The following is a 15,005-nucleotide window of genomic DNA, read 5'->3' as shown; positions in this document are numbered from 1 at the left end:
GGGTAACCTGGGGAAGGTAAATGTCATTTTTCAGACTTCAGTGTCTACTCTTCTTCCTAAAGTATATTCTTTTGTTCTGGTGGGAAATAAGTTTTTAACTAAGGAACTTGGACTCTACTCACCTTGATAAACACAGGCTTCAACTGCATTTAAATTGAATGTCTATTTGATTCATGTCAACTCAAAAAGGTGTTCTAAGGTGTCTTTTCATTTTGATCTTCCAGGTTTCTTGAGCACAGGGGATCAGGCTGCAAAAGGAAACTATGGACTCCTTGATCTCATACAGGCTTTAAGATGGACTAGTGAGAACATTGGATTCTTTGGTGGTGACCCCTTAAGAATCACTGTTTTTGGATCTGGCGCTGGGGGTTCATGTGTCAATCTCCTGACTTTATCCCATTATTCTGAAGGTAACCGTTGGAGCAATTCAACCAAAGGTATTATGCAGGTTGCAAATTTTGACAATTTTGGTGTCTGCATGCCACCACCATCAGTAGTATGTGATGCTCTGTATATATCTCTCTGTTCAAACTGAGTGTTAGGTTGAGCTCAATAACTGTTTAAAATTTTGTTTCTTCAGCTTTTCTATGCATGTTTCAATTTTTGTCAAACTCTTTTCTTTGTCTCCCGTGGAGCTTGGTAAGGATGCCCTTTCAAGCACACTTCAGAACAGTTAGCATTACAGTTACTTTTCTTTCCTCTCAAAGGGTAATTTTGGGGAAAATCAAAGATGTTCACAGTTGTCATCTCTGTTTATTCAGTAATCAAAAATCAAAGACAGGTTCTTTTTAAATGCAAAGATTGTTTATAATCTGTTTTCAAGACAATAGATGTAAAACCCTTTACTGGTAAGAAGAGAAGGAAGCAGTGATAAGCTGGTTTGTCTGGAAACAAGATTTTCACTTGTTATCTAAGTACAGAATGGATGTTTGATTATTTTGCATGCATGATCCAAAATTGTCAAAGCATCAAGGTCACTAGTAGAGCTTTTCCTTAAAAGGAAAATTAGGTTTGAATCTGTGCTTTTTCTGTTTTCAACTTCAAAATGTTTATTCCACCTCCCACCCACCCAAAGCTTGGCTTTAAAGCAGCATGGAGGACTAAGCTGCATAAACCCATGAAATATTTTTTTTTTTGTCTCCATTTTCTGGCCTTGACACCCTTTTTCCAAAGTGCCTGTCCAAGGCTCATCACGTTGGTTTTTGTATAGATTCCCATTTTACCATGAGTTTAAGTCACTCATTCTAATCCCATTATTAACTTGAAATATCCACCAGAACAGAAGTGTTATGTTGGAAAAAATCTGTAAAAGCAAATACTTTCTCTCCATTAGACATAACAGATAGGAAGATGAAGAATACACATTAACATAGACCATTTTGTGTTTTCTGCTTTTTTATTGTCATTTTATATATATGAAGGAAGTATATGCTGTCAAGTGTAATTCATGAAGCATCTTGATTTGTAAGACTGAGTTTTATGATGTGAGCATCAGACATAGAATATTTGTTTTCAGTATCAAAGATACACTGATGTGTTATTTCCGAAGAACAGCCTATCATTAAATGAGTATATATATTTGGAGAATCATATATTATCATAGACTTAATTTATAGATATAGTTTATATAACATCTCATTTATGTTAGTAGAGCTCTGATTTGAGATGACAAAATGAAACATATGAGAACATTTCCAATTGTATAGAGATATTGGTCTGTAATTAAGTGGCTTATTTTGAAATAACAAAATTTGTTGTTTAGGTTCTTTTCATTGAAGAGATTAGATGGTTCTAGCTGAGGACTGTACTAATGCCAGTCTTTATATAGTTAACATTAGACAATCCGTTCAGACTTCTTAGGGTCATTTGATCTCAAATGTTACTTCTTCCTATTTAGTCTAAAAGTTTTTCTAGATAGAGAGCAAAAATGGGCACCAAAGCCGGTCAACTAATCTAAAACTAGCAACTGATAAAGAGATAAGCTAATTACTTCATTGGCTAGCACTGCTATTCATCAATTGATGATATAGTAAACAGAGGCCAGTGGCTATGCCAACATTTGAAAATATAAAATTCCATCACACTCTTCAAGGAAAACTGTCCTTGTGGGGCCAGAGAAGTGGACTTACATTTGGCTTAGTCTTAAACCTACCTCCACAAAAGGCTGCTTGATTTTTTTTTCTACCAGAATATGCCCCGGAGACATCTTAAAATCATCAGGCTAATTCTGTCTCCAGTGCAGACATAGATTTAAAGTCTAAAAAACCCCAGAGCTACAGCAATGCTTAGGACTGTTTATACCAGGAGTCCACCATGGATTATATAAACATAATAAGCATTTTCACAAATGATAAAAATATATGATTTTTCCAATACTGTCTAGATGGCACATTTCAGACTATATTTAATATGATGTAAATTTTTCCCAAAACTTTTGGGGTATATTTAGTTAATATTATTGAGCCCCTGAAATTTCAGGGAAATAATCACCAGGTTTACCTTAGTTGAAAAGTTTTGAATTAGTAAAATATTTCTCTGAGCAAATGTTAACAAACACATAGCCTATGTAATTTTTAGAAATTGTCTGTATTTATATCATTCGCTCTAGCATACTTTGCTCTGGCAAACTAAAAATACGTTCATAAAGATGTCAGAAACCAAAACAAATTTAAATTGGTACAGTTTGACTTTTTGAATATTTTTAGAATTATCTAGGAGCATATTATAGACATTTTGAATAAATATGTATGTTTGGAGAAAAATCTAAAACTTTGCTTCTAGTTCAGACACTGCTTTAGTACTTTTGTGAAAAGAATTCTTATCTCATTAACACATATGAATAATTGAGCATGTGTTTAAATAACTGAACTACAAAGCTATATTTGGAAATTGATAATAAATATAATTTTTTAAAGAAAATAGGTAAATTGTGTTTTTAAAACAAGAATTTTATTTGAAAATACCTTAATGGGTAGATAAAGTACATTTGTAAATTTGAATGGCATGCAGCTCTTATCAAACTGCATATGGGACCATGATTTATAATTCTTAAATGCAATTAAGTTAAAAGCAGTGGACCATGTATTTTTCATCTTTTATGATAAAATATAGCAGTGCACATTCAACAGTGGAAAAAGTTAAATCACCCCCCACTGAATCTTTCTGCTGATGGTTTTTTCTTTAACCTAGTGAAAACACTTCAAATGTTATATCTTCTTCCGAAAGATGAATATTCAGCATACTATGTCTGACATGAAGAGCTGGAAAGAGTATGTCTAAAGTGATATTCTGTTTTGTGTGCCTTCAGGGCCATCCCCAGGGTATTAGCAAATCCCCAGCCCCAGTAGTTGTGTAAGCTCCCAACAATCCTTTTTTTAAATAAATCTGAATAAAACAAACATACAGAGCCATTTTGAAGGAAGATGTGTATAGCCAAGTTGGAAGAAATGGTCTCAAAAAACAATATCAAGTCTAATGAGGAATTAAGGGGGAGAGAGCCCATCTGGTTGACTTTTATAACATGAGTGTTTACATGTGGATTGAAAAAAATATTTGGGACTTCTTATCACTAATATTTACACATTCTCCCTCTCTCCTTGCTTACTGCCTCTCTGAGACACCAAACAATTTAGACCTCTTGATCCCTAAAGCAGTTGCCACTCAAAGCACAGGACTTAGTCTACCTCTCGGACTCCTTATACCCTGGGGATGACTTTATGTACCTTCTCTTAAGCAAAAATGTCTCTATCTTCCTGTTTCTTGAGTTGTATATGGGTTTTTATATACACATCTAAAATATCAGATGTTACTGTTTTGCCACAACATTATTCTAAAGTCATCTCAAATTCTTTGTTGTTTTTCCCATAGGACTTTTCCAACGAGCCATAGCTCAAAGTGGAACAGCCCTTTCCAGCTGGGCTGTTAGTTTCCAACCTGCAAAATACGCTAGAATGTTGGCCACAAAAGTTGGTTGCAATGTTTCAGATACAGTAGAGTTAGTGGAATGCCTACAGAAGAAGCCTTACAAAGAACTTGTTGACCAAGATATTCAACCAGCACGATACCACATAGCCTTTGGACCTGTGATTGATGGTGATGTAATACCAGATGACCCTCAGATATTGATGGAGCAAGGAGAGTTTCTCAACTATGATATAATGTTAGGAGTTAACCAAGGGGAAGGGTTGAAATTTGTTGAAAATATAGTAGATAGTGATGATGGTATATCAGCTAGTGATTTTGACTTTGCTGTTTCTAATTTTGTTGATAATTTATATGGATATCCTGAAGGCAAAGATGTTTTAAGAGAAACCATTAAATTCATGTATACTGACTGGGCTGACCGTCATAACCCTGAAACCAGAAGGAAGACCTTATTGGCTTTGTTTACAGACCATCAGTGGGTAGCACCAGCTGTAGCTACAGCAGATCTTCACTCAAACTTTGGTTCACCTACATATTTCTATGCCTTTTACCATCATTGCCAAACAGATCAAGTTCCAGCTTGGGCTGATGCAGCTCATGGAGATGAGGTTCCCTACGTACTAGGAATCCCCATGATTGGACCTACAGAGTTATTTCCTTGCAATTTCTCCAAAAATGATGTGATGCTGAGTGCAGTTGTAATGACATACTGGACAAATTTTGCCAAAACTGGGTATGTACCTAAGGAATAAAATTTTCTATAATTTAATAAAAATATCCTTGTAAGCATTTAAAAATAATACACATTTTGTGTCCAAGTGATTTCATTTAATAAATTTATGTCAATAAAGTATTAGGTTTCTTTATTCAAAATTCTATATAGTGCTATTTCAGAAAGCATTGCTTTATTAGTTCTTATTTTTTAGAAGTTTACTAAGAAAGCCTTGAAACCTGTTGCATTACTCAATAATTAAACTTATTTTGTATTTTTTATTACACAAGACTTGTTATTATTATTTAGTAGTGATGAATATTTTATAGTGCTTTCCAATTTATAGTATTGTTTGCCCTCTGATCCTTCTACCTTTTTTGTTAGATGGACAGGTCGGGTATTGTTAATCAATTTTGCAAATAAGGGACTGAGGTGATAAGAGGCTAGCCTCAAATAGATATTCATATGTCTTGTATGTTGCACTATTAGGACTTAAAACCTCATAAGCCAATTCCAAAACTCAAGTCTTTTCCTCAATCCCATGTTGTCCTTGTTAGTTTGCCTAGGAGACAAATGCATATGTATATGAATTTTTATATCTTTGGGTAGATCATAGCCCATCTTTAAATGGGCAAAAAGAATGAGAATGTGAGGCTTACTCTTATTACATTATCATCCACCTAAGCTGCCTGCAATAGGATCTGTGTTTCTAAGTTGACCCCGTTGTTATTAAAACACAGTCTAAGGCCTTGCTAACCTGCTAATGTACCTCTCCAATTCGATGTTAAACTACTACTCTTTTAGCTAAGAAAAAGAATAAAACAATTTGTTCTCACAGTGCTTTTTTCTTTCCTAGTGACCCAAATCAACCAGTCCCTCAAGACACGAAATTCATCCATACCAAACCCAACCGCTTCGAAGAAGTAGCATGGACCAGATATTCCCAGAAAGATCAACTTTATCTCCATATTGGATTAAAACCAAGAGTTAAAGAACATTACAGAGCCAATAAGGTGAACCTCTGGTTGGAGCTGGTACCTCATCTACATAATCTCAATGACATTTCTCAGTATACCTCGACAACAACTAAAGTGCCATCAACCGACATCACTTTCAGACCTACGAGAAAGAATTCTGTACCTGTCACATCAGCATTTCCCACTGCCAAGCAGGACGATCCCAAACAACAACCAAGTCCATTTTCAGTGGATCAAAGGGACTACTCCACAGAGCTGAGCGTCACTATTGCGGTTGGAGCATCACTGTTGTTTCTGAACATCCTTGCCTTTGCAGCCCTGTACTACAAAAAGGATAAGAGGAGACATGATGTTCACAGGAGATGCAGCCCTCAGCGCACTACTACCAATGATCTGACCCACGCACAAGAAGAGGAGATCATGTCCCTCCAAATGAAGCACACTGATTTGGATCATGAATGTGAGTCCATCCATCCACATGAGGTGGTTCTTCGGACCGCCTGCCCCCCAGATTACACACTAGCTATGAGGAGGTCACCTGATGATGTTCCCTTAATGACACCCAACACCATTACAATGATTCCCAACACTATACCAGGGATTCAACCCTTACACACATTCAATACATTTACTGGAGGACAGAACAATACTCTGCCCCATCCCCATCCCCACCCCCATTCACATTCAACAACCAGGGTATAGCCAGATAAGAGAAACAAACTCTATTTTTTTGATGGATTGCAGTAAAAGATTACTGAAGATTCCTTGGCTTTCAACCTACAAGACTCTTACTATTTAAATAAGGAGGAATATTATGTGAATATACATATCAAGAACTTTGGGGGTTTTGAAAAAAAAAAAATTGTACATATATACACAAATCAACTTTAAAAATGAATTTCAATTGCTTGAAGCAATTGTTCTGAATGATACTTTTTCATTCACATTCAAGAATTAATTTTTTGAAGATTTATGTTACATAATGGAATTAGGCATGTGGAACACCAAACAGGAAAGAACTATGTCTGAAATATAAATCATAAAAATAAAAAGCAACCATGAATATGCACAAGGGACACACCAATGGAATGTCAGATAATTTTCACCAGTTTTTATTTGGAGGCGTTTTATTGTGTAGACCATATTTACATATTTGGATAAGTACACAAAGCACCAATGCTGTTAATGGCCTTAGCGGAGGCTCATGCTGAAATTTGCCAGTAAAACAAAGAAGTTTAAAGACTGGCAGGTACGACATTATCACATAAGTGCTGTCAGTATAAAGTTGTGGGGATAAAGGAAACTGGATATTTTTAGCACGATGTGCATGATAATTTATATGCTTGGTGGCTGTGCTGCTGATTAAGCCGTAATTAAAATTCTTCTCATCCCATTGGAGTCTTTAATAGAAGCTTCCTCTATCAATTGGCAGAACCTAAAGAAGATTTTAAGGGGCAAAAGTAATTAGAAGTAAATAATTCACAGTAGTTTTGATAATAGGAAGAATTAGTTATTAAAGGTATTTGAAGAAACTATAGGCATAGTGGTGAATACTCGCTGATACGAATCCCAGGAAAAAAGAAGTTCCTGTATTTTTAATGTTCTTTTCATCCCAATCTAAATAATTTATAGAAATACAACCCTAATTGGACATGTGTTACAGGATCTATAATTTGCTGTGGTTTTTGTTATTCTGTATTTTGTTCCTTTTGGTAAGGTGAAGTGTGTCCAAAGAGTTACTTGCAACAGTCTTCTATGATATGAGGATGCCCCAAATTACCACTCTGATTACAGTTCTCAGTTAATTGATTTACTCATGTTGCATGACAAAATGTTTACTAATAAGAATTCAATATACAGTTATATCCCTCCTCATATCACTTATCTTTCTCACTGAGGCTCATTCACTGGAATTTACTCACCCAATCTCAGTAGAGTACTACATAGATGCAGAACCTAGAAGGAGAGTCAACACCTGGAGGATTTTAGTCTTACACGTATGTGTGATTTTAAATGAATACTCTAAGACCACAGGAAACTCTTCATCCCCCTGTTGTTTACCAGTAACAGTATATCACAGACCTTTCCAAATGTTTGTATATGTAATCAGATGTACATTTATATTAAAAAAAATTGAGATGGACTTAAAGAGCACATCCTGATAAATACTTTCTCTCTTACCTGTACTATATTTCTATTAGACTAAAGTTATGTGATTTTTTTTTACATTTTTTCAGATGACTAGCAATTTTGATAGTTTGTAAGATAATGCAAAGAACTTTCTCTGACAAACTAACTGCAGTAACAGAAACCTTTCTTTTCAGTTACTCTTTTTCAAGAATGAAAGCTTATTATACAAAAAAAAAAAATTGTATACTACTTGATGGAAACAACTTTGTACATCTTGGCCATGTCACTGGTCATTGCGTGAAATAAAGATAATCTGGATAATGACTATTAGTCCAATGCTAAGAGACATGATCTTTGCTCATTAAAGAGCTAAAATGTTTATTGCTGTTTTGTCTTTTTTTTTTAATAACAAAAGAAACATGACTGTCTCAGAGAGTCATTTTTCTAGACCAGTTGGGTTTTTGAAGACATATAGATAACTTCTATAGAAAACACATGTGTATTTAAAGGCAAGTCTCATCTAAGATGAAACTGATGAAACTTTAACATTGTGAATTTATAAGCCCGGGAACTCATGAAAAATATTAGCTTTGTATTTTTAAATACCTCTTATGTGAAAGTGTTGTAGAAATAAAATGTGCCAATTCTTCTCAGTTAGAAACACAGGTTCTGATTTTCATCGTCAAGGAAAAGGCCTATTGGAAATAAATGTGCAATATTTCATGGATCGAGAATTGCTAGGTTCATAATATAAGGGTGATTAGACTATCATAAAGTAATGGATAAACAGTTACCCTCCTAAGAGAACTAAAAAATGCTGAGCAAGACATTAAGCTGACACTGAGAGAAAATCTTCTGTATCAAGAAATTTCTTTCCTTGTAATTCCCATTCCCAATTATTAACTATCAATTAAATGTAGATAGTACTCTATAACTTCAAGTAAAAATCTCTGTTGAGGCAAAAAGTCTTCAAAACCCAGAGCGGTCTACATGCAGCTTTTGCTTAATATGGCTATGCTTTTAGACTGTGAACTGCCAATGTAAACCAAGAAAAAGAATTGCTTAACATCTGAAATATTGCTAATCACAAAACTGTCTTTTATTACACCAGTTAAACAAAAGATAAAAAGAAACAGAAATGGCAATAAATAAGATATGAGTGAAATCTTTCATGTGCATTACTTCACTTGGCAAAATCAAGCGTTCTCTTCTATCTTAATGATGGCCATATTTATATCTATCTGCATATCTGTTGCTCTAAATTAATCTAACAATCTACCTATATATGCCACAACTGACATCTGCGTTATATTAATTTAGGGAAATGATTTAGGAAAACAAACACAGTCCTAGTCTTTTTTCTAAATTAATGTAGTATCAACTTTGTGGCAGGTAAAAAGCAGTTCTAGGTTTTATTACTGTTCTCAAGTTGTGATAAAGTCATTGTGAATGAGTGTTAGTTGTTAGTTTTATAATTACAGCAGCTAGTTTTCTGAGTGTAAAATGGTTTCCCACAATAAACAGAACATTAAGAACTGTTTTTAAAGCTGAAACATAATTTTTAAATGCAAAAAATATTTTTGAATATTGTTACATTTTAACCAATATCTTTAAAATGTATTTATTTAGACAATTTTCTTTAGAAAAAATTAAGTCACAAAATTAAAATGACATTTTTGGCATTACCTATTAAAATGATATTTTGGCATTTTTGGCAATTCAGATTTTCCTCCCTCAGGAGGAAATAGCCAAGTGTGGTTAGAATTTATATAAACATTAAGCCAAAAATGGACTTTATTTCATTGTTTTGCTATTATATAAAATTATTACCAGGTGTTGTATGTATGTAGAGTATGGGGTTAGAAATATGAATGTAACAGATTTCATAGATTTGCATTTCTATTGAGTATGTTGACTATGAACAAAATCTGGTTGAATACTACAGATGTATCTTAAGGCTCATCATTAGCTTTATGGACATTGGAAAGTCATTTGCTAAAGCATTAAAACTATCCAATTTGAATTTGGAGAGATCATGCTCACAGCTCAAAGAAGAAAGTCTGAATAAAGTATAATTTATTTCATCCCTCATTTCAAATTTAAAAGTTGGCCATAATGATGCTTAAATTTAAAATTTTTTTATCTGAACAACATGAGCACGGCAACCAAATTTTTAAAAATAACTAACCATAAGTGATATGAAAGAGGAAAACAAGGCACTAATTTTCTTACAGAAAAGAAATGCCAAAACTCAATTGTTATATCTGTAACATGTTCTTCTCAAGCTATTTTGCCTATTGACATACCCATACCGACACACATATTAGTATCATGAAAAGATACAAAGAATGTGACAAACATGTTTCAGCTCTAAAAACACTACTACATAGAAATTACTGGGATTTTTTTCCTTTGGCGAGTTTCACTGAAAGATTTTCACAGGGCAAAATGATGAATGGAATTTTTAGGAAGCTGTCAAATATCATGGCAATCCTTTGATGTTTGTTTCCTTCTGTGTTATTGGTTCAAAGTATGGGCCTTTTACTTCATCTCTAATAATTAGTTGTTATAGACTATCAGTTTTTAATGTGAGTGAAAATTAGACAATTTGGTTATACTTGTGAAAACATGCTCCCAAATAAATTCAATTAATGGGCATTTCCCTGCTGAGATTTTGTTATCATTCATTTAATTATCTTGTCAAGCTTTACTCTTAAAGACAATTGTTTTGGCTTTTTAGTCAATTAACAGAGGGAATTTCTCCAACAGCCTTATACCTCTCCTGCACTTGATATGATAACATACACTTCAAATTTCCATCCGAAGCCTCTAAAGAACTATCCTACCAATATGAAGCGTTTGGTAGCCAACTTGATTCTCTTTCAAAAGCATTCTGATTTGAATTTATTCTGGCATTTTGATGTATTTGTACACAGGCCAGAAATCCATTCCATTTGATAAAGGTTACAGAGTATACAGACTAGAATAACTGTGTGCAGGGTATAAGTGCCTTTCTTCCTGGGATTTTATTTATAAACCTCATTGTCTTTTTTAAATCTGCAGATCCTGATAATTCAATTGAAAAGATGCAATAGGATGACCATGTTAAAATTTCCAGTAAGAAAAATTTTATTTAGAAAGGTCTTTTCTTGCATTTAACTGATTTTTTGTATGACAGCAAATGGGTCCAAACTATTCCTAGAAAAGAGGAAGGTGAATTTTTTTGAAAAGAACAAATAATTATTGAGGCATCAGATTTAATAGTATTTAAGGGTAGCAACTTAAATCTCTCACAAACTTTGACTTTTTTCTAAATAGGTAAGTTTAATTTAAAAGGAGTCTGAAGTTGTTAGGGACAAACATAAGTTAGGAAGTATATCATTTTTTTCTAGTCAACCATTATATATACCACATGGTATATATTTGATATGTGGTTTATTGGATGTCTGTGATGGCCCTTTCAGACTCACATATTTACAAATGACTTTGTGTACCTTACTGCATATGTACTAATGTCATAGAGTTTAATCTTCTGTAGAAGGTCAAGCCAAAGTGCTAGCAGTTTTGTGTTGAAATGAATGATAACAATTAAAGCTTTAAAGAAATCTGTAAAGGTCTAGTAAAAAAAACTCAGCAGATGAAGTTAAAGTAAAGGGACTATTTTTGAATGCCATGTCTAGGGTTGATGTCTATTATTAGAGGGTTTAAAAGAATTTTAGTGTTTTTGATTCATCTTTTCTGCACTCATATCATTTAGCAAATTAATGGGACATATGTCATGGTTTTTGTAAAAAAAAAAAAAAAAGGCCATTGGGTGTCATGATTCAGTTTGTGTTTGGACATCCGTGACTTTCATTAAAACAGGTTTATTATCATGAATAAATATTACCATGTTTTCCAAGTTGTGTTGACTATTTTTAAACTCAGAAATAATTTCTTCTGTGTGACACACAAAAACATTTCCAAGATAAATGTTCCTTTCCAACTTCTATATATTGCCCATACATGTGCTGACAGTTCCAATTTGATGGAAACAATGACAGTTTCTGGTCTATTCACCTCTGGTGAATGCAGGGGAAAAAGTCTGGAGAGTAAATTTCAGGAACTCAGGCACGTTCATTGCACAGCTTGTCATAAAAGAGAGGAAAGAGGAAGGAGAAAAAAGGAAGGAGCGAGGAAGTGAAGGAAGGAAAAAAGGAAGAAAAACTTCTCAATTTTAAATCAGTGGCTTTTTGCCTCCAAATAGTTCTTTCATAGAGATGTATGGCAACTTATAAAAAAAAGAGAGCAGAGATTTAAATAAATCTCTTTAACCCATAATCCATTGTCCTTAGAGAATAAGATTAATAGTATTTAGGATGAGACGATGAATTTAATCCTTGAGCCAGGCCTCACGCTAATTGTGTCACTGGAAACAAACAAAAATAAAATCTAGAGTGATCGATTTCTAGTCTTGTTCTATTTAATCAATACTGATCTCAGTAGGGAGGACTGAATGAACTATGGGCATTGCTCATCTGTACATAGCCCTAGCTAAGAATACAGTTAAACAAATAAGACATCATAAAATTTCCCAAAATAGAGCCTAAAGATCACTATTTCCAAATTGCTACATAAAAGAACTGTCATTGTTTTTGCAGGTCTCTGTGGCCACACACAGCCAACAGTACCACATGAACAGTTTAAAAGAATATTCAGAGTTTCACATTCTGCAAAAGGGCTTAGATGTTTTATAGGGTTTGATGTTGTTTTACATGATTACATTTTTTTTTTACTACATTTTTACATTTCCTTACAGGTTACGGAATGTTATTTCTGAGTTCAAAAAAGAAACCAGTCCCAAATATATTCTATACATGCTTATATGAAAATAACATTTTCCAATGAAGTGCCATAATTTGAAGTACTTCCTATTGCCCCAATTTGGAAAGTTTCCTTGAATATCCCCGTAAAGCATTTCTCTCTCTCCCCTGAAAATATTCAGCCTCATTCTTGGAGTTGACTTTGCCTGCACCAAAGGAGAAGTTTCTACTGCCTCCTGCAGCTTCTCTTTGCATGCCCTCTCCCATTGCTCTTTATGCCTTCTTCTCTAAGAAGGCGGAATTTGTGGGCAATGTGTCCAGGTAATCTAAATGAGTGGTGCTTTTAGGAATTAGCTCCCTCTGTTCCTCAGGCAGGTTAGTAGCTAGCATACATCACTCGTCCAATGAGAAGAATTCGTCATTCATTTGTTCAATGAGTCATGTTCACCATGAGCCAATGGGCGGAACATTAAACACTTGCCAATAAAATACAACTATTGCCATGCTTGGAATAGGTTTAAACACTTAAACTGTTCAGATTTCCTTCTGTATTATCCGGTGTGCCAAATCATTACACAATACTTTATTTCAAATTTATTTTATAGGTGTCAAAATAGTAAACCTAAAACAGTAATTGCTGAGTTCACAGCAATATTAGTTCAATTCTATTGACAGGTCCACTAAAAACGCAGGTGTGGGGCAATCCTTCCCAGTAATAGATATAGCCATATCTGAAGCCTCACTGTACTATGCCAAAATAAATCAAACATGAAATATCCAGCTTAAATTTCATCGGATCCAGCCACTTAACTGATTCCTTAATCCTCTACCACAGTCCCAATACATGGCTGTGAAACTTACTACTGCACAGCACTGGTCTGGAATTCTAAAACAGGTGGCTACTTTTGAGATCATCTGGAATTTCTTCCTTATATCCACCTGGCGTTCCATCTTTTCTTTTGAAAGTCACAAAGTCTTCATCTCCTGCCTTTTCAAATATTTGAACATTAACTATCATATCTTCCCTGAGTCATTTTCTTCGCAAAGAAAAATTCCCATTTTTAATACAAAATAGCTCAGTCTTCACCACTCTGATCACTGGTTTGTTTTTTTTTAAATAGTCTCAAGCCTATGTTTCTTAAGATGTGTGATGTCTAGGACTGTATATAATAAATGCTTCAGGTATATACTGATCCCTACCTAGTAGAGCACTACTAACAACTTCCTCATTGTAGAAACTGTATTCTTTTAATATAACTTTGGTAATGTTGTCTTCTTTGGTGGCCATAGCACACCAGTAATTCAAATTGAGACCTATTAAAACTCCTTGAAATTTCTACACGTACTGCTGTTAAGGAAACGAATGCCTTCATCTGGCCCTTGATCATTTGAGTGTTATTTCATCTTCAGGATATTGGAAACTATTAAATTCCACCTTCATTAGACTCATTACATTTTTCCAGCCTATGAAATCTTTCTATCCATCCCAGAGTAATGAAATCTAATAAAGTGATAGACATACTTTTTTATTATCACCCAGATAATTTATAAAAGATACTATGCAGAATCAGGCTGAGGACAAAGTTTGGGTCTAAGGACCATGGAAATAGTATTTATAATACTGAGAAAATCAACTGCTGACATTTACTGAGCACTTACTGTATCCTACATACAGAATTCAGAATTATACCATATGAGTTTACTTTTATTCTTCATTTGTTTCTCTCATAAAAGTAAACTCATATGGTATAAACATACCACCCACAATAAACCACTACATACCACCTTCAGAATTTTATCAATACTTTCAGAGACACTTAGTATGGACCTTTTATTGTATGTGAATTTCTGAGCTACCAATGATATAAAAGCGAAAGTTTTTGTTCTTTTATTACTAACAAGCAATTGATTAATTCTTCATTTTGTCTATACACATAGCACAAGAGACATTATCAGATAAATTTGAAGAATCTGTTTTCTTCCATTTAAAATATGTTAATGATGTATTAGTCATCCTAAGTAAGAAAATTGGGATACTTACTTTAGGCCTTCTATTTAGAGGCTTCTGAGTTACGGGTGCTTATTAAATGAAAGAAATTATGGGAAAAAAAAATGTGGTTCTGCCACTATGATATTTCCCCAATCCTCACGTCAATAACCTGTCATAATTAAGGTACTGATGTCAGCCAACCAAGTGCAGTCATCAAATGGGATTACTTAAAAGAAAAAGTAACACATGCACAAGGTTAAAAAAAAATCCAAATACGATAAAATATTTTACAGTGAAAAGTAAACATCCTTCTCACATCAGATTCCAATTTCTTAGTTCCCTTCCCCAGGGACATTGATAGTTGCTTATTTGTATATCTATTTCTATAAATATTCCATAAGATGTGCAAATGTGTACTGTCTACATATATATGTGGGCGTCTTTACATATATATATTCTTTATGAAGCTC

At 34.0% G+C, this 15,005-nt stretch overlaps 1 protein-coding gene across 7 annotated transcripts in view; it reads left to right on the top strand.

The window, feature by feature from the left end:
- The window catches only part of NLGN1 (neuroligin 1), an 845,829-nt gene extending 833,994 nt beyond the window's left edge, over positions 1–11,835 (top strand). For 5 of the 7 annotated variants that reach the window (XM_059163446.1, XM_059163445.1, XM_059163444.1 and 2 more), the window contains 3 exons: positions 225–437; positions 3,868–4,657; positions 5,493–11,835. In XM_059163446.1, coding sequence (XP_059019429.1) covers positions 225–437; positions 3,868–4,657; positions 5,493–6,315 — 1,826 coding nt within the window. In that variant the 3' untranslated portion in view covers positions 6,316–11,835. The remainder of the gene's footprint in view (positions 1–224; positions 438–3,867; positions 4,658–5,492) is intronic. The other 2 variants (XM_059163450.1, XM_059163447.1) reach the window with 1 other exon arrangement.
- Positions 11,836–15,005: the final 3,170 nt, after the last annotated feature.

Source organism: Mustela lutreola, chromosome 2 (assembly GCF_030435805.1).
Source record: "Mustela lutreola isolate mMusLut2 chromosome 2, mMusLut2.pri, whole genome shotgun sequence".
Taxonomy (NCBI): Eukaryota; Metazoa; Chordata; class Mammalia; order Carnivora; family Mustelidae; genus Mustela; species Mustela lutreola.
The sequence above is the reverse complement of the archived record's forward strand: the minus strand, read 5'-3'. Positions and strand labels throughout refer to the sequence as shown.